This window comes from Betta splendens, chromosome 7, assembly GCF_900634795.4.
Source record: "Betta splendens chromosome 7, fBetSpl5.4, whole genome shotgun sequence".
NCBI lineage: Eukaryota > Metazoa > Chordata > Actinopteri > Anabantiformes > Osphronemidae > Betta > Betta splendens.
Window position 1 is genome coordinate 9,557,497 of NC_040887.2, and position 20,905 is coordinate 9,578,401.

The 20,905-nt window shown below is 42.9% G+C and overlaps 2 protein-coding genes across 3 annotated transcripts; both read left to right on the forward strand.

The window, feature by feature from the left end:
- The first annotated feature begins 257 nt into the window (after nucleotides 1-257).
- On the forward strand, nucleotides 258-4,028 carry rnf41 (ring finger protein 41). 2 transcript variants are annotated; one of them, XM_029157225.3, is made up of 7 exons: nucleotides 258-416; nucleotides 1,123-1,240; nucleotides 1,325-1,440; nucleotides 1,515-1,786; nucleotides 1,942-2,077; nucleotides 2,285-2,388; nucleotides 2,487-4,028. In XM_029157225.3, exons 3-7 carry the CDS (start codon nucleotides 1,351-1,353, stop codon nucleotides 2,839-2,841), a joined length of 957 nt encoding a protein of 318 aa, XP_029013058.1. In that variant the 5' UTR covers nucleotides 258-416; nucleotides 1,123-1,240; nucleotides 1,325-1,350; the 3' UTR covers nucleotides 2,842-4,028. The 2 variants fall into 2 exon arrangements, with proteins under 2 accessions (XP_029013058.1, XP_029013057.1); XM_029157224.3 differs by having other exon boundaries at nucleotides 1,123-1,227.
- Nucleotides 4,029-5,584: 1,556 nt separating this feature from the next.
- Nucleotides 5,585-20,540, forward strand: dgkaa (diacylglycerol kinase, alpha a). Its single transcript, XM_029156789.3, has 24 exons — nucleotides 5,585-5,833; nucleotides 12,166-12,269; nucleotides 12,539-12,615; nucleotides 13,262-13,391; nucleotides 13,534-13,608; nucleotides 13,681-13,730; nucleotides 13,830-13,904; nucleotides 14,155-14,271; nucleotides 15,218-15,335; nucleotides 15,457-15,545; nucleotides 15,673-15,792; nucleotides 16,055-16,153; nucleotides 16,368-16,454; nucleotides 16,581-16,654; nucleotides 16,734-16,808; nucleotides 16,926-17,011; nucleotides 17,104-17,193; nucleotides 17,353-17,513; nucleotides 18,029-18,093; nucleotides 18,361-18,451; nucleotides 18,546-18,732; nucleotides 19,226-19,343; nucleotides 19,519-19,579; nucleotides 19,668-20,540. Exons 2-24 carry the CDS (start codon nucleotides 12,194-12,196, stop codon nucleotides 19,743-19,745), a joined length of 2,199 nt encoding a protein of 732 aa, XP_029012622.1. The 5' UTR covers nucleotides 5,585-5,833; nucleotides 12,166-12,193; the 3' UTR covers nucleotides 19,746-20,540.
- The last annotated feature ends 365 nt before the right edge of the window (nucleotides 20,541-20,905 follow it).

A 20,905-nucleotide genomic window follows, 5' to 3' on the forward strand; every position in this document is an offset into this window, starting at 1 on the left:
AAGACACGTCACAAGGTTGGGCCAAAACAAAGAATAATTACACATTAAACAGAAATGCACAGAATTTATACATCAGTATTGTCCATAGTACAGATGGAAATACTCTTACAAGTAGAATTTATTACTCAGGTAGTTAAGATAAAAAGTAATAACTAAAATTATATTTCGAAATATAGTAATAATGTAATAATGTTACAAAAATACAATTATCCTGCTAAGTAACAGCTGATGGAAGTGGTTTATTGCAAAATTATCAAAGCACTTGAGAAGCCAATGCTACGTCATGACGTCGCAACACGCTCGCGTCGGTGACGCATAAGTGTAGGATGTAGCCCAGGACGTGGCTAGCGAGCTACTAGTAGGACGTCCAAAATACATAAGAATCGCGAGTAGGATCTGTTTTCGTACACGCACGGGTGAGTCCACCAGGCCGATGTGATCCTCTCTTATAGTGTCGCTGACTGTAAACAGCCGTGTCTCATTGTAGTCTGCCCAGACTGAAGTCTGTCTGGTTAGCTCGACGGCTAAGCTAAAGCTACCAGAGGCGCTAACGAGGCTAGAAAATTAGCAAACGTCAACCGCATTTAATTCAAAGCCAGCAAGCAACACTGGCAGCGCTGGCTTGTCTAGACGGGTCGGCGTCAGTCTGGCTGACTGCGAGTCTGAAGGTTATTGCGATGTAATGCGACAATAGCGGACAGAAATATCAGACACGTACCTAGCATTCGCAGGGTTAGCCAGTTTGCAAGGCATGCTGAGTGCCATGGGAGAAAAGAGATCTGTGAGTCGTCTCCGGACCGGTATGTACTGTTACCACTAAAACTGGGTCAGCCAGCTGGGGCAAGAAGATCCTCTCAGATGTTGGATCCCACCTGCCGCGATTTAATATGTCGAGGATCACGTTAGAAAACGGACGAGGGACGTCGCTTTTAAGGTCTTAGATGTGGAAATGTGGCTGTTGAACACCGTGTCTTTCATAGATCCGATACCGATATGACAATTTAAATGTGCCCATGTCTGCTGCATACCGGATTTTATGAATGGATTTGTATTAAAAATTATAATCCTGACTCAATAAAATAAACGATGGGATGGCTGGATGATGGTTATCGCTTCCTGCAGGGAGTGTCTGCATCTCTTTCCCCAGAAAGCCGTTCCTGCCAGATGTGATGTATAAGGAATACATCAAGAGCTGAATGGAAGAATTTCACACCTTTTGTGAGTGAGGTAGGCGTGAAAGGTTTGTACCTTGAATGTGTAAAATGCATATGTGTAGCTAAGTTGTGTGAAATCCTGATGTGCTTGACTGTGTCTTTTTTTTCAGGAGTTTGTGGGTCTCAGTAATGTACCATGGGGTACGACGTTACAAGGTTCCAAGGCGAGGTGGATGAAGACCTGCTGTGCCCTATCTGTAGTGGAGTACTAGAAGAACCAGTTCAGGCAAGTCTCCGTCTGAAGGTGCCCTTAAATAGTTTGGAGATCCTTCAGATACTTACATTAAATTTTCCTTTCAGGCTCCACACTGTGAGCATGCGTTTTGCAATGCTTGTATAACACAGTGGTTCGCACAGCAGCAGATATGTCCTGTTGATCGGACGGTCGTGACGCTAGCCCATCTCCGGCCCGTGCCCCGCATCATGCGCAACATGCTGTCCAAACTGCAGATCAACTGCGACAACGCCAGCTTCGGCTGCACGGCCACTCTGCGCCTGGACCAGCTGCAGTCGCACCTCAAAGACTGTGAGCACAACCCTAAAAGGCCTGTCAACTGTGAGGAGGGATGTGGGTGAGTGGCTTGCGTTTGGCGAAGAAATGTACACTGCGTTCTAACGGCTGGGTGCATTTAGGATTAATTTGTCTTCTGACCATAGTTCCTCATAAAAAATTCTCAGTGTTTGTGTTTTAAAATCTGAAGCCTTTCTTTCTCTCCTGTTGTTGTAGGCTTGAGATGCCCAAAGATGAGCTGCCCAACCATAACTGCATCAAACACTTACGGAGCGTCGTCCAGCTGCAACAGACTAAGATTTCAGAGCTGGAGAAAACAGTGGCTGAGCATAAACACCAGTTAGGCGAACAAGTAAGAAATACTATACAATAATAATATATCGAACACAGCGTGTTTTATCCTGAGTATTTACTATAATGCACTTCATATATGATTATTGATACAATGAATGTTATTAGTTGTAGAATGTTTAGATCACCATCATGTTTAGAAAACGAAAAAAGAACATTTCAGAAGGTCTTAAGAGCACTCTTTAAAACGAGTGTTTAATTTTTTCAGAAACGAGACATTCAGCTGCTAAAAGCCTACATGAGGGCAATACGCAGTGCGAACCCCAACCTACAAAACCTTGAGGAAAGCATCGAGTACAATGAAATCCTGGAGTAAGTGAAATTTCTTCCTCCTCCACTAAGGGTATTGTAAAATGAATTCATGTAGTAGCTGCAGTTAATCTAACATTTTCCTTCTTACACTTCATCAGGTGGGTAAACTCCATGCAGCCTGCCAGAGTGACGCGCTGGGGGGGCATGATCTCCACTCCCGACGCGGTGCTCCAGGCAGTCATCAAACGCTCCCTCATCGACAGTGGGTGTCCTCTCTCCATCGTGAATGACCTGATTGAGAATGCCCACGAGCGGAACTGGCCGCAGGGACTGGCCACTCTCGAGACGCGGCAGATGAACAGACGTTACTACGAGAACTATGTTGCCAAGCGCATCCCTGGCAAGCAGGCGGTGGTGGTGATGGCCTGTGAGAATCAGCATATGGGGGAGGATATGATTCTGGAGCCTGGCCTGGTTATGATCTTTGCTCACGGTGTGGAGGAGATCATATAACTGTTCTGCCGGCTGAGCTGGTTCAGAGACAAGTGGGGACGTTTTGATTGGGGGTCTGCTGTGACAAGTTGTGTGTTCCCTCGCTGGAGTCGATCCTTCTGAATAAATCTGGCTTATTTAAAATAAAATCTAATAAGAGATTTTAATGCTTGATACCTATGCCTTAATGTAAGGACAAATGCATTATGAACGTGGCGAATATAAAACTTAATCTGACTGATATCTATGATAAAAGGTTAGATGTGATGTTTACAAGGTTCATATTTAGTGCATTATATGATCTGATTGTTCTGCTCCAAGTCCCAGTATAGTAATAAGCTTGAACCCCCATTTGATGCCCTCAGGTGTATAAATACTTGTAAATACAAATACTATATTGAATTATATATGTCATTTTCTTATTCCTCTCAGTGTAATTACATTGTGATTTCTTTTGTTTTTGACTTTTCTTATGTTGCATTAGTGTCTGCAGAGACATGGACTTGGAAGTTTAGTTTTTTTGTGTGTATGTGCTTTAGTATTTAGTTACTTGTGAATATTTCACAAAACAATGTGCTTCTCAGTTTAGATTGTCCAAACCTTTTGTGCCATTCGTTTTATTTATTGTGTTGCCTTTTACACCAACATGCTTGAAAACATTACCATGTGATGTATAGGTCGGCCTTTTTCCGATGCGTTTGAAGAGCACGGCAGAATGAAAAACTTATTTTTGTGCTTTCTTTGTTTAATTGTGTGTATGTGTTTGTGTATACACACATATATTTATACACGTACACATATGTGCGTGTATATATTCATAATCAGTATGTTAGGTTCAGTTCAAGTGTAAAATCGAAGTATTAAGAGTTTATATATGTATAATTTTAGACTATTGAGCTTCTCACATTGCAGCAATGGATCCACTCTCATCTCACTGAAAACCACAAATTACATACTGTAAAAATTAGATATATCTGCAAAGTCACTCGAATGGCTTTTTAACAGTTTGTTTCACTTTTTGTCACTTATTGTTGTGGTAATGTGAGCAAGACTCCAGATGTCTGGTATAAAAGTCCACAAAGGTGCAGTAAGTGAAAACATTTAGATTGTGTCCTTTTTATTTTCTTAGTAATGTTTTTATTTGTGTGTGTCCTTGTATGTATTGTGTTGTACAGACAAGAGAATAATAAATTGTTCCTTCCAAAGAATGCATTGTCTTTTGGAAGTTTAGTCTTTGTTAGGTAAAATGCAGTTCCTTATTTAACCACACTATGTCATCAGAGATCTGTGGGCAGCTAAACAGCTCGAAGGCATCAGCTGGATGCATTATATAAGGATTTCACTCAAAATGATTGGTCATTTAAAAAACTAGGACAATGAGGACATATGTAGGAAGATAATTGCTGTTACGTCGTTACAGGAGAGCAAATTGAGGAGGAAATATTCACCACAAAACTCACATCTGTTTTTACTTTTACCAGACTCGTCCTCATTGTAGAGCCAAATCCCTCACTGTTGTTGTCAATGGAATGTAAAATCACGTGCTTTACCAACCACTGTGGATCTGTTGTAGTTTACATGCACCATTATGTGGTTGACTGGTTGGTACAGCAGGCTCCATACTGACCAACACATTCCTGTGATTTGGGATATGTTTCAATCTGGGACCAGTGTGCTGCCTAAAGTGGGGGGGATTTTTATTGCTGCAGTAACAGTAGCAGTTTAACATTAAGTTTATGAAAGTATTTAGGTAAAAAAACAAAAATCTGTTAAATTAAAAAAAACATTATGTTTAACTGTATCATTAGACTATCTAATGTAAGGAAACTGCACTGCTGTAAAATTTACTATAGTCTTATAACAATTTATAAAACGTTGCTATATTATCCGTTCGACAATAGTGTCAAAAGTATTACAGTACATATCAGCACTCTGTAACTGTCCATTAACATAACTATTGTTATGTTGTATGTACCTATGCACTGGATAGCGGCAGATATAGTAAAGCATTTCTTAAACTTTATTTTCATTAAATAAAAGGTTCATTAATTTACATTACTCTTGTCTTGTTTCTAAATTGGCTGCAAGTAACTCCACCTACTAAATCAGTGCTGTTAGAACTACAAGTAAGGTGAGAAGTTGTCATAGGGAACAACCTATTTCTATGAAGTTGTTATTAAAATTGCTTTCTTTTCGACAATAGTTATGATTTAGCTACACTGAGTGGCAAGTAATGCTAGGCTAACGGATAGATAATGAAGAATCCTGCTTGCTAATGCTAGCTAGCCGAGGTTAGCCTAGCAGTGTAAGCTCGTTAAAGTAGAATAATTGTATATAACAAATTTCTTTTCCCTCCATATATTGAATATTTTAACTTGTTATCATATTACGTCATTATCTTTTTTGCAAATATAATATATAGTTAGCTCAGTTTAACTTTTAAGCAAGAACGCTACAAAAAATGTCATTGTACATTGTGTTTTGTTAATGACAATAATTGGAAACACAATTATCTTATAAATTATAAATTCTATATAAATACATAAATACTTTGATAAAACCTTGAACCTGTTTCACAGTCGCTGCTTACTTTTACTTCAGGTACTTACACTTGCAACCATTGCAAACATACTGTACTATGAATACTATAATACCATAAAAACCGTGCGGTATGCAACGCAACGATAGTTTAACTCTGCCTACAGTTTCGGAGCGAAGGCTACGTCACTGCATGTGTCATTACTCGCTGATGGGCCGCTCGCTCGTGTAACGGGCGTGCGTCGTTCGGCGGAGGGGACGCGGAGCAGATGAGGCGGTGCTTGACGGGAGGGACCGTCTCACCCAGTCTCGGCTTTGCAGTAGTTCGCCGCTTCCACTCCGCCGGTCAAAGTTAACGGCCGCCTCGCTCCCCGGCGCCGAGCGGGATTTTCGCTTTTTTTCCCCCGCGGAATCAAAGGACCCGCAGCGGCGTGAAGCGAACGGGGGGGGTGGGAGCGACTCCCGCAAACAAACAGTAAGTGGTCCCGCACGGGGCGCATCGATTGAAGTTGCGCCGCAGCGCCGGGCAGCGTCCGGCCGCGCGTGAGCGAGCATCGGGTCGTTCTGCGGCGCGTCGGCGCCGATGTCAGAGAACTGAGCGTAAAGGAGACGTTTTGTGGAGCGTTCACGGGCAGCGAGGGCTGTTCCGACTGGTAAACACACAGTGCCACAGCCCGGCAGGCACACGAGCAGCCGAGCGAACCTATGCACATATATACACATTTCATATGTCATACACCCTTTTTCGTGCTCAGCAGCATGTTATCACGTGTTTTGCCGTGGCTCGTGCTCGCTCGCGTCAGGTCGCCCGAGGTAACTGCTTCAGGGGGAACCCTTCTCTCAATCTGGACTATTTAGAGAAGTGTGCAGTTCGTCCCCTGCGGTGGAGACTGAGCATTCGGGGATTTCATGTCCTCGGATGCAGCAGTTTTATAGTCTCCATAGTGTGTTTTGTTGAAACTTTCCAACGTGATCCACAACTTATTGACGTCACAGTTGTGATTTTTGACGCAATCTCATCCGAGGAGACTCCCATCTAAGATTGCGTATGTTTGAGGACACGGTGCTGTAGAATTTAAGTAAACATGTCACATTCTGGCAGGTTGAGTGTTTTTGTTTATTCTGGGGGAGCAAACTCCTCTATCTGTGTTAAGTAGATGATGGCGCTCTCTGTGTTGTGCCATCATTGTTTGCTCTAATCTCATCTCATATGGTGAGTGTCGTGTTCAGCCCTCAGGAAAAGCTGAAACAAGAACGTCCTAGCGCTGCATTTTCCCCTTTTTGCCTGCACTCTCAGTTTCAGTGCCCATTTTTCCAGGTGACACTTTCCTGGCCTGCATTTGGCATTGGGCGTTTTAGAGCTGGAGGGTCTCGGTGGTGGTCATTTGTTTCTAGCTGAGAGAGTTTACAGGGACAGACGATCAATATTGTGGGCAGGTCAATTGTCTCTGTGTTAATGTGCACATCTGAGGTTAGATTACAATAGAGAGACCTTATTTTATTTGGCTATTTCTAGTAACTAATGTAATCTGAGAAAGAATGTGTGAATGCCCCTTGTTTACAGCGTAACTCCAATTATAACAGTTAGTTGCTTTGATTTACCTTTCACTTCCTAATTTATATCATCACATAAAATTAGCGTGAATTCTGTAATAATGACTGTAGCATGGTAAATCTGTTATTATTGTGTTAGAGAAGGGATTCAGATTTAATCCTCTGAAGGCCAATTACTCAATCCTGTCACTCGTCTATTCAGACTCATTAATTTGTATTTGGAAAATAATTCTCTCGAGGCAAATCCAATTACATTCTGGACGTTTTACTGAGGAACCCACATCACTTATTTAATACCCATATAACAGAAACATTTGACATTTTAATGATGTTTCATTTTCAGGAGAATTTGATTACAAATCAAACCAGGCAGGAGTCCCTGATACGGCAAACAGTTACGCTGCAGAGGCAGTGTGGTTGTATGACAGCGTGCACCCTCGCAAGTCTGGGCAGGTTTGAGGTTTTTTGTCACGCAGCACAGCGTTCTACAAAGCTGCCTCCACAGAGACAAAAAACGTTACATAAGTCACATTCAAGTCTGACTGATGGGCAGTCCTCGCTTTGATGCGGGGGGTTGAATGAAGCCTCGCCCACATATTCCAAGAAACCTGTGATTCATACTGTGGTTAGTGTCTTTCTGTCTCATTTAAAATTCACGTTTTTTTATGTTCAGTGCTGATACGGAATGGTGGAATTTTTAAAATTCAGGGTTAGACAAGGAGAGGCAGGTTCATACATGACCTCCCCGCTATGCACCTGACTAGAATTCTTGCACAGCAATAGTTTCATACATTTATAAATATGTTTTATTGAAAATGAAAACATTTTTCTCTGCATAAGGCACATCTAACAACTGGCTCAGCAAAAAAACATTGATCATTATTACATTGTTTTGTTATATACGGCCCTTTCACTTGTTAATAAAAGCAGAACTTTTATATTGTAAAGCATTTGAAAGTGACCTGGAGCAAATGATCTGTTTGTCATAGGGGAGTTTCCCTTTGCAGAGTGTGACACCATCATCTGCATGTAGATGTCACAAATAGGTCCAGGAGAACTAAATATCAGAGCAAGGCTGGAAATACAAAATTCTAAACTAGAAAACATAATGCACTAACTAACTTTTGAATTGCAAACAAGTCTGGACTAATAAAACAAAGAAACAAACTAACAATTTCGAAAATAGTATAAATCAATGCAGAGCAGAAGTCAAGCTATGAAAACACAGACGAGAAACTTTACAAACTGGGGGTAACAAAACAAACTAGAGCAGTACGGACAAGGGTGAGTATAAATACACAAATCAATGAAACGAGCCACACCTGAACAGGAACCAACAGGAACCACACTGCCGCCAACAGGCGGGAGGGGGAACTGCAGCGGTGGAACATAACTCAGAGCGTGGCCTCTGGCTCTAAAGGCCAAACGAGGGGGAAGACACACAGCTAGTGACTGGGCTCTCCCCTCCTGGCTGCTGCTGGCTGACCCCCCCCCCTCTGCTGCCTCCTCCTACCTGTTAGTCACCCGTGGCAGCACTCTGACAGAGAGCAGCTGATGGAGGGAAACACTTTCCATAGCAACCGGGCACGTCTGTCCTCCCCCTTCTGTCGGACTAATGCAGTCGGCACGCACCGCAGTGCAGAGGATTGTTGTAGGCTCACGAGAAAAACAAATACGCGAAATTATGCAGCGTTCAACCTCTGTTGAAAGAACCTCCTCGGTGTTTTCCAACCACAGAGTGACAGAGTTAATGGCTCGCACCCTGCAAGCGTTGCAGAACAGCAGATTTGCTTTACACAAGGCGTAGGTGTTAGAGGAGCTTGCAGAAACATTAGCTTGCATGGAAAAAAGGTCATCCCCAAGCATACCTTGAGATTATTCTTCTGACTAGAGGGTTTTATGGTTGTTGACAGGTTTACAGCGAGGCACTAATGGTTAATAATTAAATGCATGACAGGGTTTGTATCAGAATGCCAAGCGACCTGTCTAATCCAATCATTTCACTATGCGGATTCCTACAAAGCAGTTGGTATTTTACAATAGAGTGTTCAGGAGTAAAAGGCTAACGTCGACAGCCTTTCAGAGCTTTCAGAGTTTCGCTTTCACAAGTTGTTGCTGCCTGAGAAACCACTTTAGCATTTAAGTTGTTCTGCGATGGGCTGCAGCGTTCGTGCTCAAGCCTCTGCTTTAAACAAGTGCAACGCCATTTGTCCTGTACTGATTATATGGACTGACATTTTATTCAAACAAAATGACACTTCAGGCTCTCCTCCGGTAGAAGGAACCAGTAAATCACATTGAATTGTGCCTGTGTGGCTCATTAGCGCATGTTTAAAATGCTCTCTGCCTCCACTACAGAGGCTCCACTAAATAAATGTTTCAATAAATCGACTTGAACTACTCTGTCATTACGCTTGGGCCTTTTAACCATTGAGCCCTCATTGCAGCCAGAATCGGACCAGAAACAGTTAATCGCATGGTGTGCTGTAACACAACATTCCCGAAACCCCCTCAAATATTTATACCTGCGTGCAAAAGCTCATTTAGAGCTTAGACATTGGACAAAACTGGCGCTGCGTATATTACAATATTCATGTCATTTCTTCTAAGCGCGGGGAATCTCTCCTCTGGTGCTCCATTTTCTGCCTGGTGCTGATTCCCACTCTGCATCACGCATGCAAATCATTATCTAATCAGGAAGTGAGGAATCAGATTACTCAGATAGGCTCAAGATCTTCCTGAACCAAAAAAAAATAATGATGATGCTACTCAGTAAGTAGATGAGATAGATGAGGCACGAAATCCCACTCCTCTGGAAAGAATAGAAACAGGAGGGGAGACATGAAACCCGAGAGCTGGTCGAAATAACAGGGTTTTGTGTGTGAATAGCTGAGAAGCCTATTTTTACATTAGTCATGAGAAGGTGTTTGAAGAATAAGTCGGGGGTTTATTTTTGGAATAAACAGTTTTAAGTTGCTGTCAGGTGACGGCTAACAGATGGCTTTTCAGGTTTCCTTCATGTGTCATGTGCTCGCTGTCGATACAGACCGGGCCCACCTGATCGGCTGCATAAACACAACTGCTAGGCAACGCTGCTGACCTTTTGAGGGAATTAAGTGAGGACACTGTGAACCTTTCCGACTCCAAACGCAGCAAAATGGATCCAAAACACGACACGCGTGAAGAGTGGGTGTTCTTTCAGATTTGAAATGTCTTCTTCCTTGGTGTTGTTGTTGTACATTAAGTGCTCTAATATTCTGTTGAGCGCAGGCGGCCATTCCTGGTACCTGCTCTGACTGCGCATCAGTGTGTGATAACACCTGTAGACAAAGGTGTGAACAGCACATTTACAGCGATGCCCACTTTGTCAGCCTAGGCAGAAAAAGACCACGCACTCTTTGATTGGCTTTAGTTTTTAGCCAATGAAGGCTTTAGTTTTGTGTTTAGGCCGATGACACCCGTCTTGTCATTAAACATGATCATACATTTGCAGTATGTTTATTTAACTTGTATAAGCTTTGACAACTACATATAGGAGTTTTCTGTTGAAGCCCTCCATAGTGATCCATGTCCATACAGTATTAAAGTCACGTAGCTGACTATTTTAAACATACTTCCTTTCTTCAAGCAAGTTTGTTGCTTTCAAAAGTCCATTATCATCATATTATCATTCAGGTAAAGTGCAGATTGATTTAGGAAGTCTGCACCACCCTGTTATAATGGAGATGTAATTTAGACAAACTCTAATTCATCTTCTTATGAATTATGCAACTCAAATTTATTTAAATATAGTTTTAAATATAGCTGTACCAGAATTGCAAAATATTTTATAATAATACATAATTCTTGTGTTACTTATACACTACCAGTCAAAAGCTATGACTATTTTCATTATAGATTCTCACTGAAGGTTTCTAAACTATAAATGGACTAATGTAGTGCTGAAAAAAGTGTGCAATCACTCAAACATGTTCCACACACTCTTCTCTCTATGAACTTTATGACCCGGAATGTTTTTAACTTCCCAGGTGTCTTGTCAGGGTTCATTTGTGGAATGTCTTTTCGTAATGGGGTCGTAAAAACCATTAAAACAAGAAGGTGTGTCCAAACCTTTGACTGGTAGTGTTGTGACCGTAGCAGCTGTTATTTACTTTTACAAAAAAAACGGTCTAAGACAAATATTTAACACAAATATTACTTGGCTAACTTACGCTTACCCTGAAAACCATTATGATAAATCTGCCTGACAGATCTATTTGGCTGGCACGAATTCAAAACAAGCAGTCGGTCTTCATTGATCTGTTGCTGTTTGTAAGTGCATCATTTATTGGCATCGGCAGCTTCACCAGGACATCAGGACTGAGCCTTCCATCCGTCCATTCCTTCCTTTTTTAAATGATTAATGAACTATGCATGTGTTTGTTTCCCCTTGCGTCGTGTTTTACCGGAATTACTTGAAATGAAGCAGTCACACTTTGGACTATAGAGTGAGAATCAAGCGCATGTCTGGTGTCAGATTTGTATCTCACTCCGAGTTTGTACAGTATGATAATTAAGTGTCTTACTTTTGTTTAATGGGGAGGTCCCGTTTACCTCTCATGTTCATTTTCTACAGGTTCATTTTGTACTATTATTGCTTTTTGTATCTCTGTTGTGCTGAAATAAACCAAAACTCCCATTAGAGGCATTCTTATATGGGCCAATGAGTATATGGATCAAGATTTTGGGTGTGGAGAATCCCTAGAGTCTTGTTATTGTGGGTATCTTTAGACTGACATGATTTAAACCAGACTTTTGGCCCAGTTTCACATTCACACAAAGTCCCATGTTACAGCTGGTGTAAAAAATATATAGACGATGAAAACAGCATATGAATGTCTGACAAAACAAGTAAAACTGCATTTTATATCATCATAAAAAGAAACATTTGAATTCATACACAATTATAAAAGGCTGTAGTTTCATCTGCACAAACATAAAGGACAGAAAAGTCGTTGACCATACGTCTTCTATATGTGCAGTGTTGGAGGTGGATGTTCTATATAGTTGTACATATTCTGGCTGCATCAAAGTTTGGATGTTGAGCGTGTTCCCCAGTCTATGATCATGGATTTTTTTTTTCAGCGCTAGATGGAAGATGTTATCTTTTGCTTGCAGCCATCCTTTCATGTTTTACAAAGCAGCAGGCTTCTGTGCACCCACCTCCTCTTTTCTCTGTGTTTCTATCTCAATATTTCTCTCGCATGTGCACAGACAGGCAGTTAGCGCAGAAGCAGGCACCATGTCCACCCCCACAAACCCAGAGGTGAAGGAACTGAACCCTGTCGACTTTATCCAGCTACAGCAGTACATTGAATGTGAGTACAGACAGCCAGGCAGGCGAGCAGGCAGCTTTCTCAGCACTTAACACCCCCCCTTCACTTCCACTTCCACCTACACACACACTCATTTACACTCGCTCATGCATCATATCTACAAGAAGTAGCTGTCTGCCACATTGAGTTTTTTCCACATATTGTGTTTCTTTTGATACATATATACAGCAATGATACAATGCATGGTGTGAAGCGAGTGCTTCTCGCACTGAGGTATATCTCTGTGACCCCGCGTGCGTCTTTGCTTCCAGATTGCAGCTTGAAGGTGAAAGATGTGCTGAGGGAATTCGACGCAGATGGCAGTCTGGCCCAGCACAGACACGGGGAGGTGAGGGGACAACGTGCCCTGCTGTTCAAGTGATGTCGGTTGCGAGGCAGGCAACTAAACTTAATTATAACGTGGCCGGCCGGCTGAGCGATCCTCAGGAAGGCTGGAAATGTTAATTACCTGCTCAGTTTTGGCCACATGGCAAAGCGGCTCTGATTCTGGCGGGCCCCATGCCGCGTAAGCTCAAATGTAATGGAAAAAGGATCTTTCTAATACTGTACGTTACCTGCTGACAGCACCAACTAATTTGCACCAGGAAACTAATTCATTCATTCCTGCCGGATCATTTGGCTGCATGCAGTTTAAATAAATCATAGAAAGGAATGTTTCCTCTTTCTTCATTAGAGGGGTTGGTGCCTCCAAGCGACATTATTTATTACTGGGGCAGTTTTCTGGGGTATCAACATGGGAAATTGAGTTATGTTGACAAGAAATGGGTTTGTGGTTCACCATTATCAAGAGACTACTTCCTGTTAGCCCTGCAGCCTATTATCATGTGAGGGGCAGATATGAGGCCAGACAAACTGACGTTCATGTCATTGTTGTGTGAGAATCTTCCAAATCTTATATATTTGTCAATGGTTCCAAAGCGTGAATGTGATACTTTTTACACAAAAGAGGCTATTTCCCCTTGAATGTTTTGCAGTGCATCAACGAGGAAGGCTTCCGTCTGTTTTTGAAGACTTATTTAGAAGTGGAGGACTTCCCTGTTGATCTCTGCCAGCGACTCTTCCGCTCCTTCCAAAACTCTGAAGCCACCCAGGAAGACAGCGCCAGTGAGATTATTTACTATGCCTTAATAAAAGTCACTGACTCCGAGCTAGCCTGCAGCAGGCCTATCGGTTTACAGATAAAACCTATTTGGCAGGAAATTTCACAAATTCACAGCTGCTTCTCTTCTCAACTTCTCTTCTGTAGAAGAGGTGTTTCTAAAGGATGTTTCATGTTACTTCTCTCTGCTGGAAGACGGCCAGCCCAGAGACAAACTGGAGTGTGAGTCTTTTGTCTTTTCCCACTCAGTCCGACTTAGTCCAACATGCTGACTCACATCATTTTCTTTCTCAGTTGCCTTTAAACTCTATGACAGAGATGGGAACGGTGTCCTTGACAGCTCGGTAAGTTGGAGAAAAGTGACAGACATTTGAGGTGTGATTATAAAGATCGCTAGTGCAACATATCCAGTGCAGTGCTGAAATAAGGCTTTTTGTAAACAGGAAGTGGATAGGATTATTGCTCAGATGATGCACGCTGCAGAATACCTCGGCTGGGACGTGTCAGAGCTAAGGCCGGTGAGTCCCAGAATGCTTTACTACACAATGTAAATGCCCCAGATACACCCACAACCTTTGGCCTTGCTAATGGAGTGAATATATGTCAAGATAGACATGTTTGCATAAGACAAGTTCAGTATGTGGCCATAAATGATCAGTTACTTATTGACAAGTGTGAGTGATTATAGCTTCAATGAATCTGTTAATTAATAAAATGTGTTTGCTGATTGAATGACTGCATAATGGTGACTAAATGTCATTTCATCAGGTTCTGAGGGACATGATGACTGCGATTGATGCTGACAGCAGTGGAACAGTATCTCTGGATGAGTGGGTGGAGGGAGGCATGAACAACGTCCCTTTGCTGGTCCTGCTGGGTCTGAAGGTGCTCCTATAAAGCAGCGTTGCCTCTATACATTCCCTGTAAAAGCAGGGCACAGACGCGTACAGCAAGTGTATCGTATGCGATGGGAACACTTTTACTGCCCTTGTGTGCCTCCTCCCCGTGTAGGGCCCTTTATGCAGACTCGGTGTTGCAGGGTGTGGTAAAGTCAACTCTATCTCGCGCAGGCGCTGCACTATTAGAGTGCTTTAGTGTTTTCCATTTACTCTGCACAATCTGTGCCCGCATTACACAAACTGCCTGCATGTAATGGAAACCTCTGGGCCGGTGCACTCCCTTTGACTAACTAAGTGAAGCATTTTAATATTGGTTCAGTGCATGAAAAAGTGTCCTAAATCAAGGACATCTTGTTGTGGTGTGATTTAACAGGTTGCTAAGAATACAGGCAGCGCTTACTGTTAGACTCGTCACTTTGTCGGTTTCAAACCATGAACTGGACCGTAGCAGTGCCAGGGACTTCCCCTTGGGTTATTTCTAGCCACCAATGGACATTTGAAGCCTGGGGAGCATGAATTCACGCTTGCTGTGTGCTACTTCACAAGCTGCACGTTGTGCTGGGTGCAGTAAGTGGAAAAAAAAAGACTTTAACGTAATCTGGAGTGCTGGTATGCCGTAAACAGATTATAATCGTGTGCTAAGAATTTGGGATTATAGTCAGTGAGTGTATGAAGGGAGAGCATTATGCGTTGATATATGGAGATACTACATACTGCATAATCAGCAGTTGCATTAGGGCAAGGTTTCATGAGTGGGCGTGAAAAACAACTGTGAAACGCAGGCCTCGGCCACAACACATTACTGAATCAGTTTGTGCAATTTGATTCAAATTATAACAATTGAGCTTATTTTGTCAAAGACATTTTTCTGCTCAAAATGCAAAGGTTAATACGGTAACAAACGTATCAAATCGTGCCTTTGACGAACGCAGATGACGCAGTCGGACGGCCAGCACCTTTGGAGGATGAAGCACTTCAACAAGCCCGTTTACTGCAACGTGTGCCAGAGCATGCTGCTGGGCCTGAGGAAGCAGGGGCTGTGCTGCACTTGTGAGTGCCCCAACCAACAGCAGCACAAGGGTCCACCACAAAATGATGCTTATCTGCCAGCTTTGCATTTTAAAGCGGTTTGCATGAAAATGGTGATGGTTTGTGTTTTCTTCCTGTGCAGGCTGCAAATACACAGTCCATGGACGCTGTGCTAACAGGAACCCCGCACCCTGCACTAGGACCTATGTGAAGTCAAAGAAAGAAACCGGGGTATGCCACTGCTGCATCTCCATTACAATAATTACAGTAATACTGTGATACACTAGTGTAAACGATCACATCAGACTGGGTGTAACCGTTGGTGTGTGGAAGTTTAAACATTAATCTCACATTTCAGGTTCCCGTGCATGACTGGGTGAGTGGGAACTGTGATGCTAGGAAGTGTGATAAATGCCAAAAGAAGATCAAGAGCTACCAAGGCCTCACAGGCAAACACTGCGTGTGGTGCCACACAGAGGTGAGGGAGCATCTTAGTGTATGATTAACGTTGGTGGAATGTCATTTATATAGTTTTAGTCTGTGTAGTCGTGGTTCTTTGGATTTAAAACGAGCCCCGAGAACCTGGATTGTTACTCTTTGTTTATTCTTTTTATTCTTTCTCTGAAGCTGGAAGTTTCCATCTGACAAAGCAAAAATGCAAAAATAAGACCCGTGTAGCTCAGATCACCGTTTTCACTGTTGCACTGTTCATGTAATGCGTCACTGTTTGATTTTTACAGCGGCACGATCAGTGTGCAAACCAGGAACCAACAGAGTGCACCTGTGGGCCGCTCCGAGACCATATCCTGCCTCCATGGGCCATATACCCCATTATAAAGGTAAGAAACGCTCCTCAGGCACATCTCATGCACACATACAGTGTAAACAGAGCCTGTCACGCCAACACAGATGAAAAACCTAGCCCAGGGGCTGTTCTTGTTGTTCTAAGATGAGCTGTATTTGAACAGGTACAGCATCAGAGCTTCTCTTTGTTCTCAAAAAACAAGAAAAGTCATTTTTCCTCACTATTCTTGTCTTTTTTGGTCCCTGAAGGAGAGACCAAACAATGTAAAGAACGGCTGCTCAGGTTCATCAGAGGAGAGTGAGCTCAATATCACTCCTGATGGACAAGTGCTTCAGGTACCGTCCTGCACATTGATCGCTTGTTATTTATGTCCACCGCCAAAGTAAAACTCACAAAGACCGTTTTCATGGTTAATTTGTATTTCTCCAACCATTGTATCGTTTATGTGTAATATTCAACAGATCTGCCCGGTGCCAAACACCCATCCTCTTCTAGTGTTTGTCAACCCCAAAAGTGGTGGGAAACAAGGGGAAAGGTGAGTTCAAACCAGGATACATTCACAAAACAGGTATTAAATCCATGCACATTGTTTATCCTGGATTTGTTTATTTCAGAGTCCTGCGCAAATTTCAGTATTTACTGAATCCACGGCAGGTATACAACCTGTCGAATGGTGGACCCGGACCAGGGTGAGTCACTCTATAGCACAGTGTAGTGCGGAAAAAGAGAAGCAGCCTTAATGAATGAACACACAGGCTTTTTTCTTTTACTTTGAGCTCTGCAACAGTCACTGTTGTGTTTTTCAGACTTAGCTTTTTCAGAAACCTGCAGGATTACAGGATCTTGGTGTGCGGGGGGGACGGCACGGTCGGCTGGATTCTTGACGCAATAGGTGAAATTGTGAAAGCGCTGTAAGAGACACACGTAACCCTCTACGTCCTGGTTTTTGGTGTCACACTTCCTTTTTTTCATTATTGCAACCAGACAAGGCCAATCTGGTGGTGCGGCCTCCGGTCGCCGTGCTTCCTCTGGGAACAGGAAACGATCTTGCGCGATGTCTACGATGGGGTGGAGGTGAGAAATTAATAGGAATTGGGCTGTTCTCCCATTGAAAAGACGATGAAATGATTTTTGTTGTGTACATGTGTTGACTAAATGTGTTTTAGCAGTTCCTCTTTCATACTTGGGCACACGAAGACGCGTCCAGTGTTGTTAAATGTCTTTATTTTGCAGGGTACGACGGGGAGGATCTGACTCGTATCCTTAAGGACATTGAAGGAAGCTCTCAGGTGCTGATGGACCGCTGGAGTGTGCAGGTCATCACAGATGAGGAGAAGGAGAAGGGCGACCCAGTGCCCTACGAGATCATTAACAACTACTTCTCCATTGGAGTTGTGAGTTTATCAGAATCATGTCAAACAAGGGGACGTTTGGTTTCGTTTATGTTTCAATGCGCTCCCGATTGAGGGCGGTAGTGAGGCCAGTTCCTTTGTTTTGGCTGTAAAATCTAAAAATTTCTTTCAATGTGAGCAAAGGTGGCGGACCTTGTGAATGACAGGTGTGTTTTCTTGCACACTGATTATTCAAATATTAAATAGCAACAAATGCCATTCAACAAACATCCGCTACAGCTTGAAAGAATGCACTGGTAGTGAATCACAGATGTTGAACAGGTAACACAAGAAAAACAGCAGCTGTTGATGACACAAACATTGTGAGAGACTTCAAAACAGCTGAGAGCAGCCACGACCTCCAGAGGGAAGGTGTTAAAGGTTCACAATCTACCAGCAGCAGAAAACCTCATGAGCAGACGTTCAGAAGCTGCACAAAAATAGACAACGATGAGGCTTCACCATAGAACTAAATGAATGCGTCATCATGCGCACTCCTTTTCTTCCTTTGTTAACAGGACGCCTCTATTGCCCACCGGTTTCACACAATGAGGGAGAAACATCCCCAGAAATTCAACAGCAGGTAATCCTACTCATATCAGCCGCAAACAGCACTGTATATACTGTGCGAATGCTGGGCTCTGTGTGTAGAAGGGGTTTTTCTGTTTCCAACGAGTCTTTTTGAAAGCCAACTGCATGCAGGTGTTGGCAGCAGGTGTGTGAGGCGGCATCGTGCCTCCTCCTCCTCCTCCTCCTACTTTTAGAAAGCTGCGCTCGGCAGAAAGAGAAAATGTGCTGTGAAAACAGGGCCCCGCTTAAATGTGAAAGGCGCGCTGTCCTTTGACTGCAGGATGAAGAACAAGCTGTGGTATTTTGAATTCGCCACTTCAGAAACCATCTCGGCTTCCTGCAAGAAACTCAGCGAAAGTCTTACAATGGAGGTGAGAGCGTGGAGGTGTGCGCGTTTACTTGAGACTGCGGCGACATCACTCCCACAGACTCGGTGCTGATGCTCTCTGCCTCCGCCTTCTGCAGTGCTGTGGTGCTCCTCTGGACCTCAGCGGCCTGTCTCTGGAGGGGGTTGCCGTCCTGAACATTCCCAGCATGCATGGGGGCTCCAATTTGTGGGGTGAGACCAAAAAAGTGGACACTAAGGGACTGACGAGCGTGGAGGAGCCCGAGGTGATAGTCGACCCAGAAATCCTGAAAGTCTCCTCCCAAGGTATGTATTCGCCTTTGATCTCAACTCAAGTGACGTTAATGTTAAGCTGGCAGAAACTGGACCCGAAGCAGCGCAAATATATATTTGTTTTATAAATGATATATCATATGCAATTAGAAAGTTTGTCTTAGACTCAATCCAGAACAGTTGATGTGTGATATACCTCTGTCCACATGAGGGCAGCAGAGCCAAGCAATGGAAAGAACACTCATCCTTTATCTTTATAGTAACCTGAGAGCAAACAGATGCTTATTTCTTCACAATTACATATAAACATTATAAATAATGTAGAGCTGTGCTGATGACACAGGTTTTCGCATCTGACAACTCCTAAAGGAAATATTGTGAACAAGCAGCCACACATATTCACATAGACAGCCACTAGCTGTGTCTGCTGGTGAAGTAGGCTGAGGTTCATCTATCTGCTGCTGCTGGAGAACAACCGGTCCTCCCTGTCCTCCACATGTTCACTGTGCTCCTCCGTTTCTGTCAGACCTCAGCGACCGTCGGTTAGAGGTGGTCGGTCTTGAAGGAGCCATGGAGATGGGACAGATATACACAGGCCTCAAGAGCGCAGTGCGGCTAGCCAAGACGTCACAGATCACCATCAGGTGAGAGACGTCCGGACTAGTCCACACTGGTTGGCTTTCAGTTGACTGAGTACAATGGCTACGTGGATCGTTAGCCAGCAGTACATATGCATGACGGCCCTCCTTTTGCTATTGTAATTGACAGTCACCTTGCTTGCCTTCCGCCCATGTTAATCCCTCCTTTCTTTCCCCTTAGGACAAAAAAAGCATTACCAATGCAGATAGATGGAGAGCCCTGGATGCAGCCTCCCTGCACGGTAAATACCTCACATGCACACGAGCACCGACTGCACACCACAAAATAAATATCAACACTTAATTGAATATAATTCTTTTTTTTCACAGATTCACATCACACACAAGAATCAAGCTAAGATGCTGATGGCTCCTCAGGCCAAACCTTCAGGCTTTTTCAATAAATAAACCCAACTGACGACATGCACATTATAGTCTGTGTCTGAGGACCGACACTTTTCTAAATACAAAGTGTTTGAATGTTGTAGAATATCAGCATCACAAAAGTCAAACTGAGGCAAACTGCTTCTGCATCTCTGTAATACATTAACAAAGCATGCCACTGTATAAATACAACCTGTGTATTAGGATATGTTTGAATTGTGACTAAATGAATTTGACCAAACTTTGTTTTAATCTGTACTTAAAACTCTCGCTACCTGTGTCTCAAAAGCTTCACAGTGAGTGGTGTGCTGCTCTGTTGGAACTTAGAGTAAGGATAAAGTAGTGTCAATAGCACGTTTAAAGGAGAATATTTAGCTTAATGTGCCTTTTATCTTCTTATTGGTTATGGCTTAGGTAGAATGGCATACAGAGCACTGTGTAGGCATGCACTTTGGATATAGACCATGTAGTATTCTTGTTTTCTTGTAGACATAATATAAAAGTCACATGTATTTTATTTTCAGCTTGGTACCAAGAGACAACTAATGAGATTACATTTTTGATTGTTGGCTGAGCTAGTGTTTGGTGCATTTTCATGCATTCAAGAAGATACTTGAAAGTGTTTGGAACAGTATCAGGACAATCATTTCCAAAATGGTTGCATGTTGACCCACTGCAGCCACTCAGCTGTTTGTGTGTGTGTGTGTGTGTGTGTGTGTGTGTGTGTGTGTGTGTGTGTGTGTGTGTGTGTGTGTGTGTGTGTGTGTGTGTGTGTGTGAGAGAGAGAGAGAGAGAGAGAGAGAGAGAGAGAGAGATTAACTTCTAATTTAACACGATTGTGAGGATTTCAATTTGAAATATATAATCCTTATTTAAATGCTTTAACAGTCATATCATTTCATAGTTTCTGGAGGATGTTAAGTCAATATGGCTGAAATAACACACTGTCAAGACTAATAAATCATCTGAAAATATACATGTAAAGTGTTTTCACTTTGCCTACCACAAGGGGGCGTTATTCACCTCTCAGTCTGTGGCTGCAACAGGATCAGATCCACTGATTCATAATTGATTTATTGTATCTTGTCACGGAATAAATAATTAGCTTGTTGTTTTTTTTAGATGATAAGCAACAACCCCCCTCGCTGTGTTTTTCAGTACGGAGGAATATCAATTATACCAGC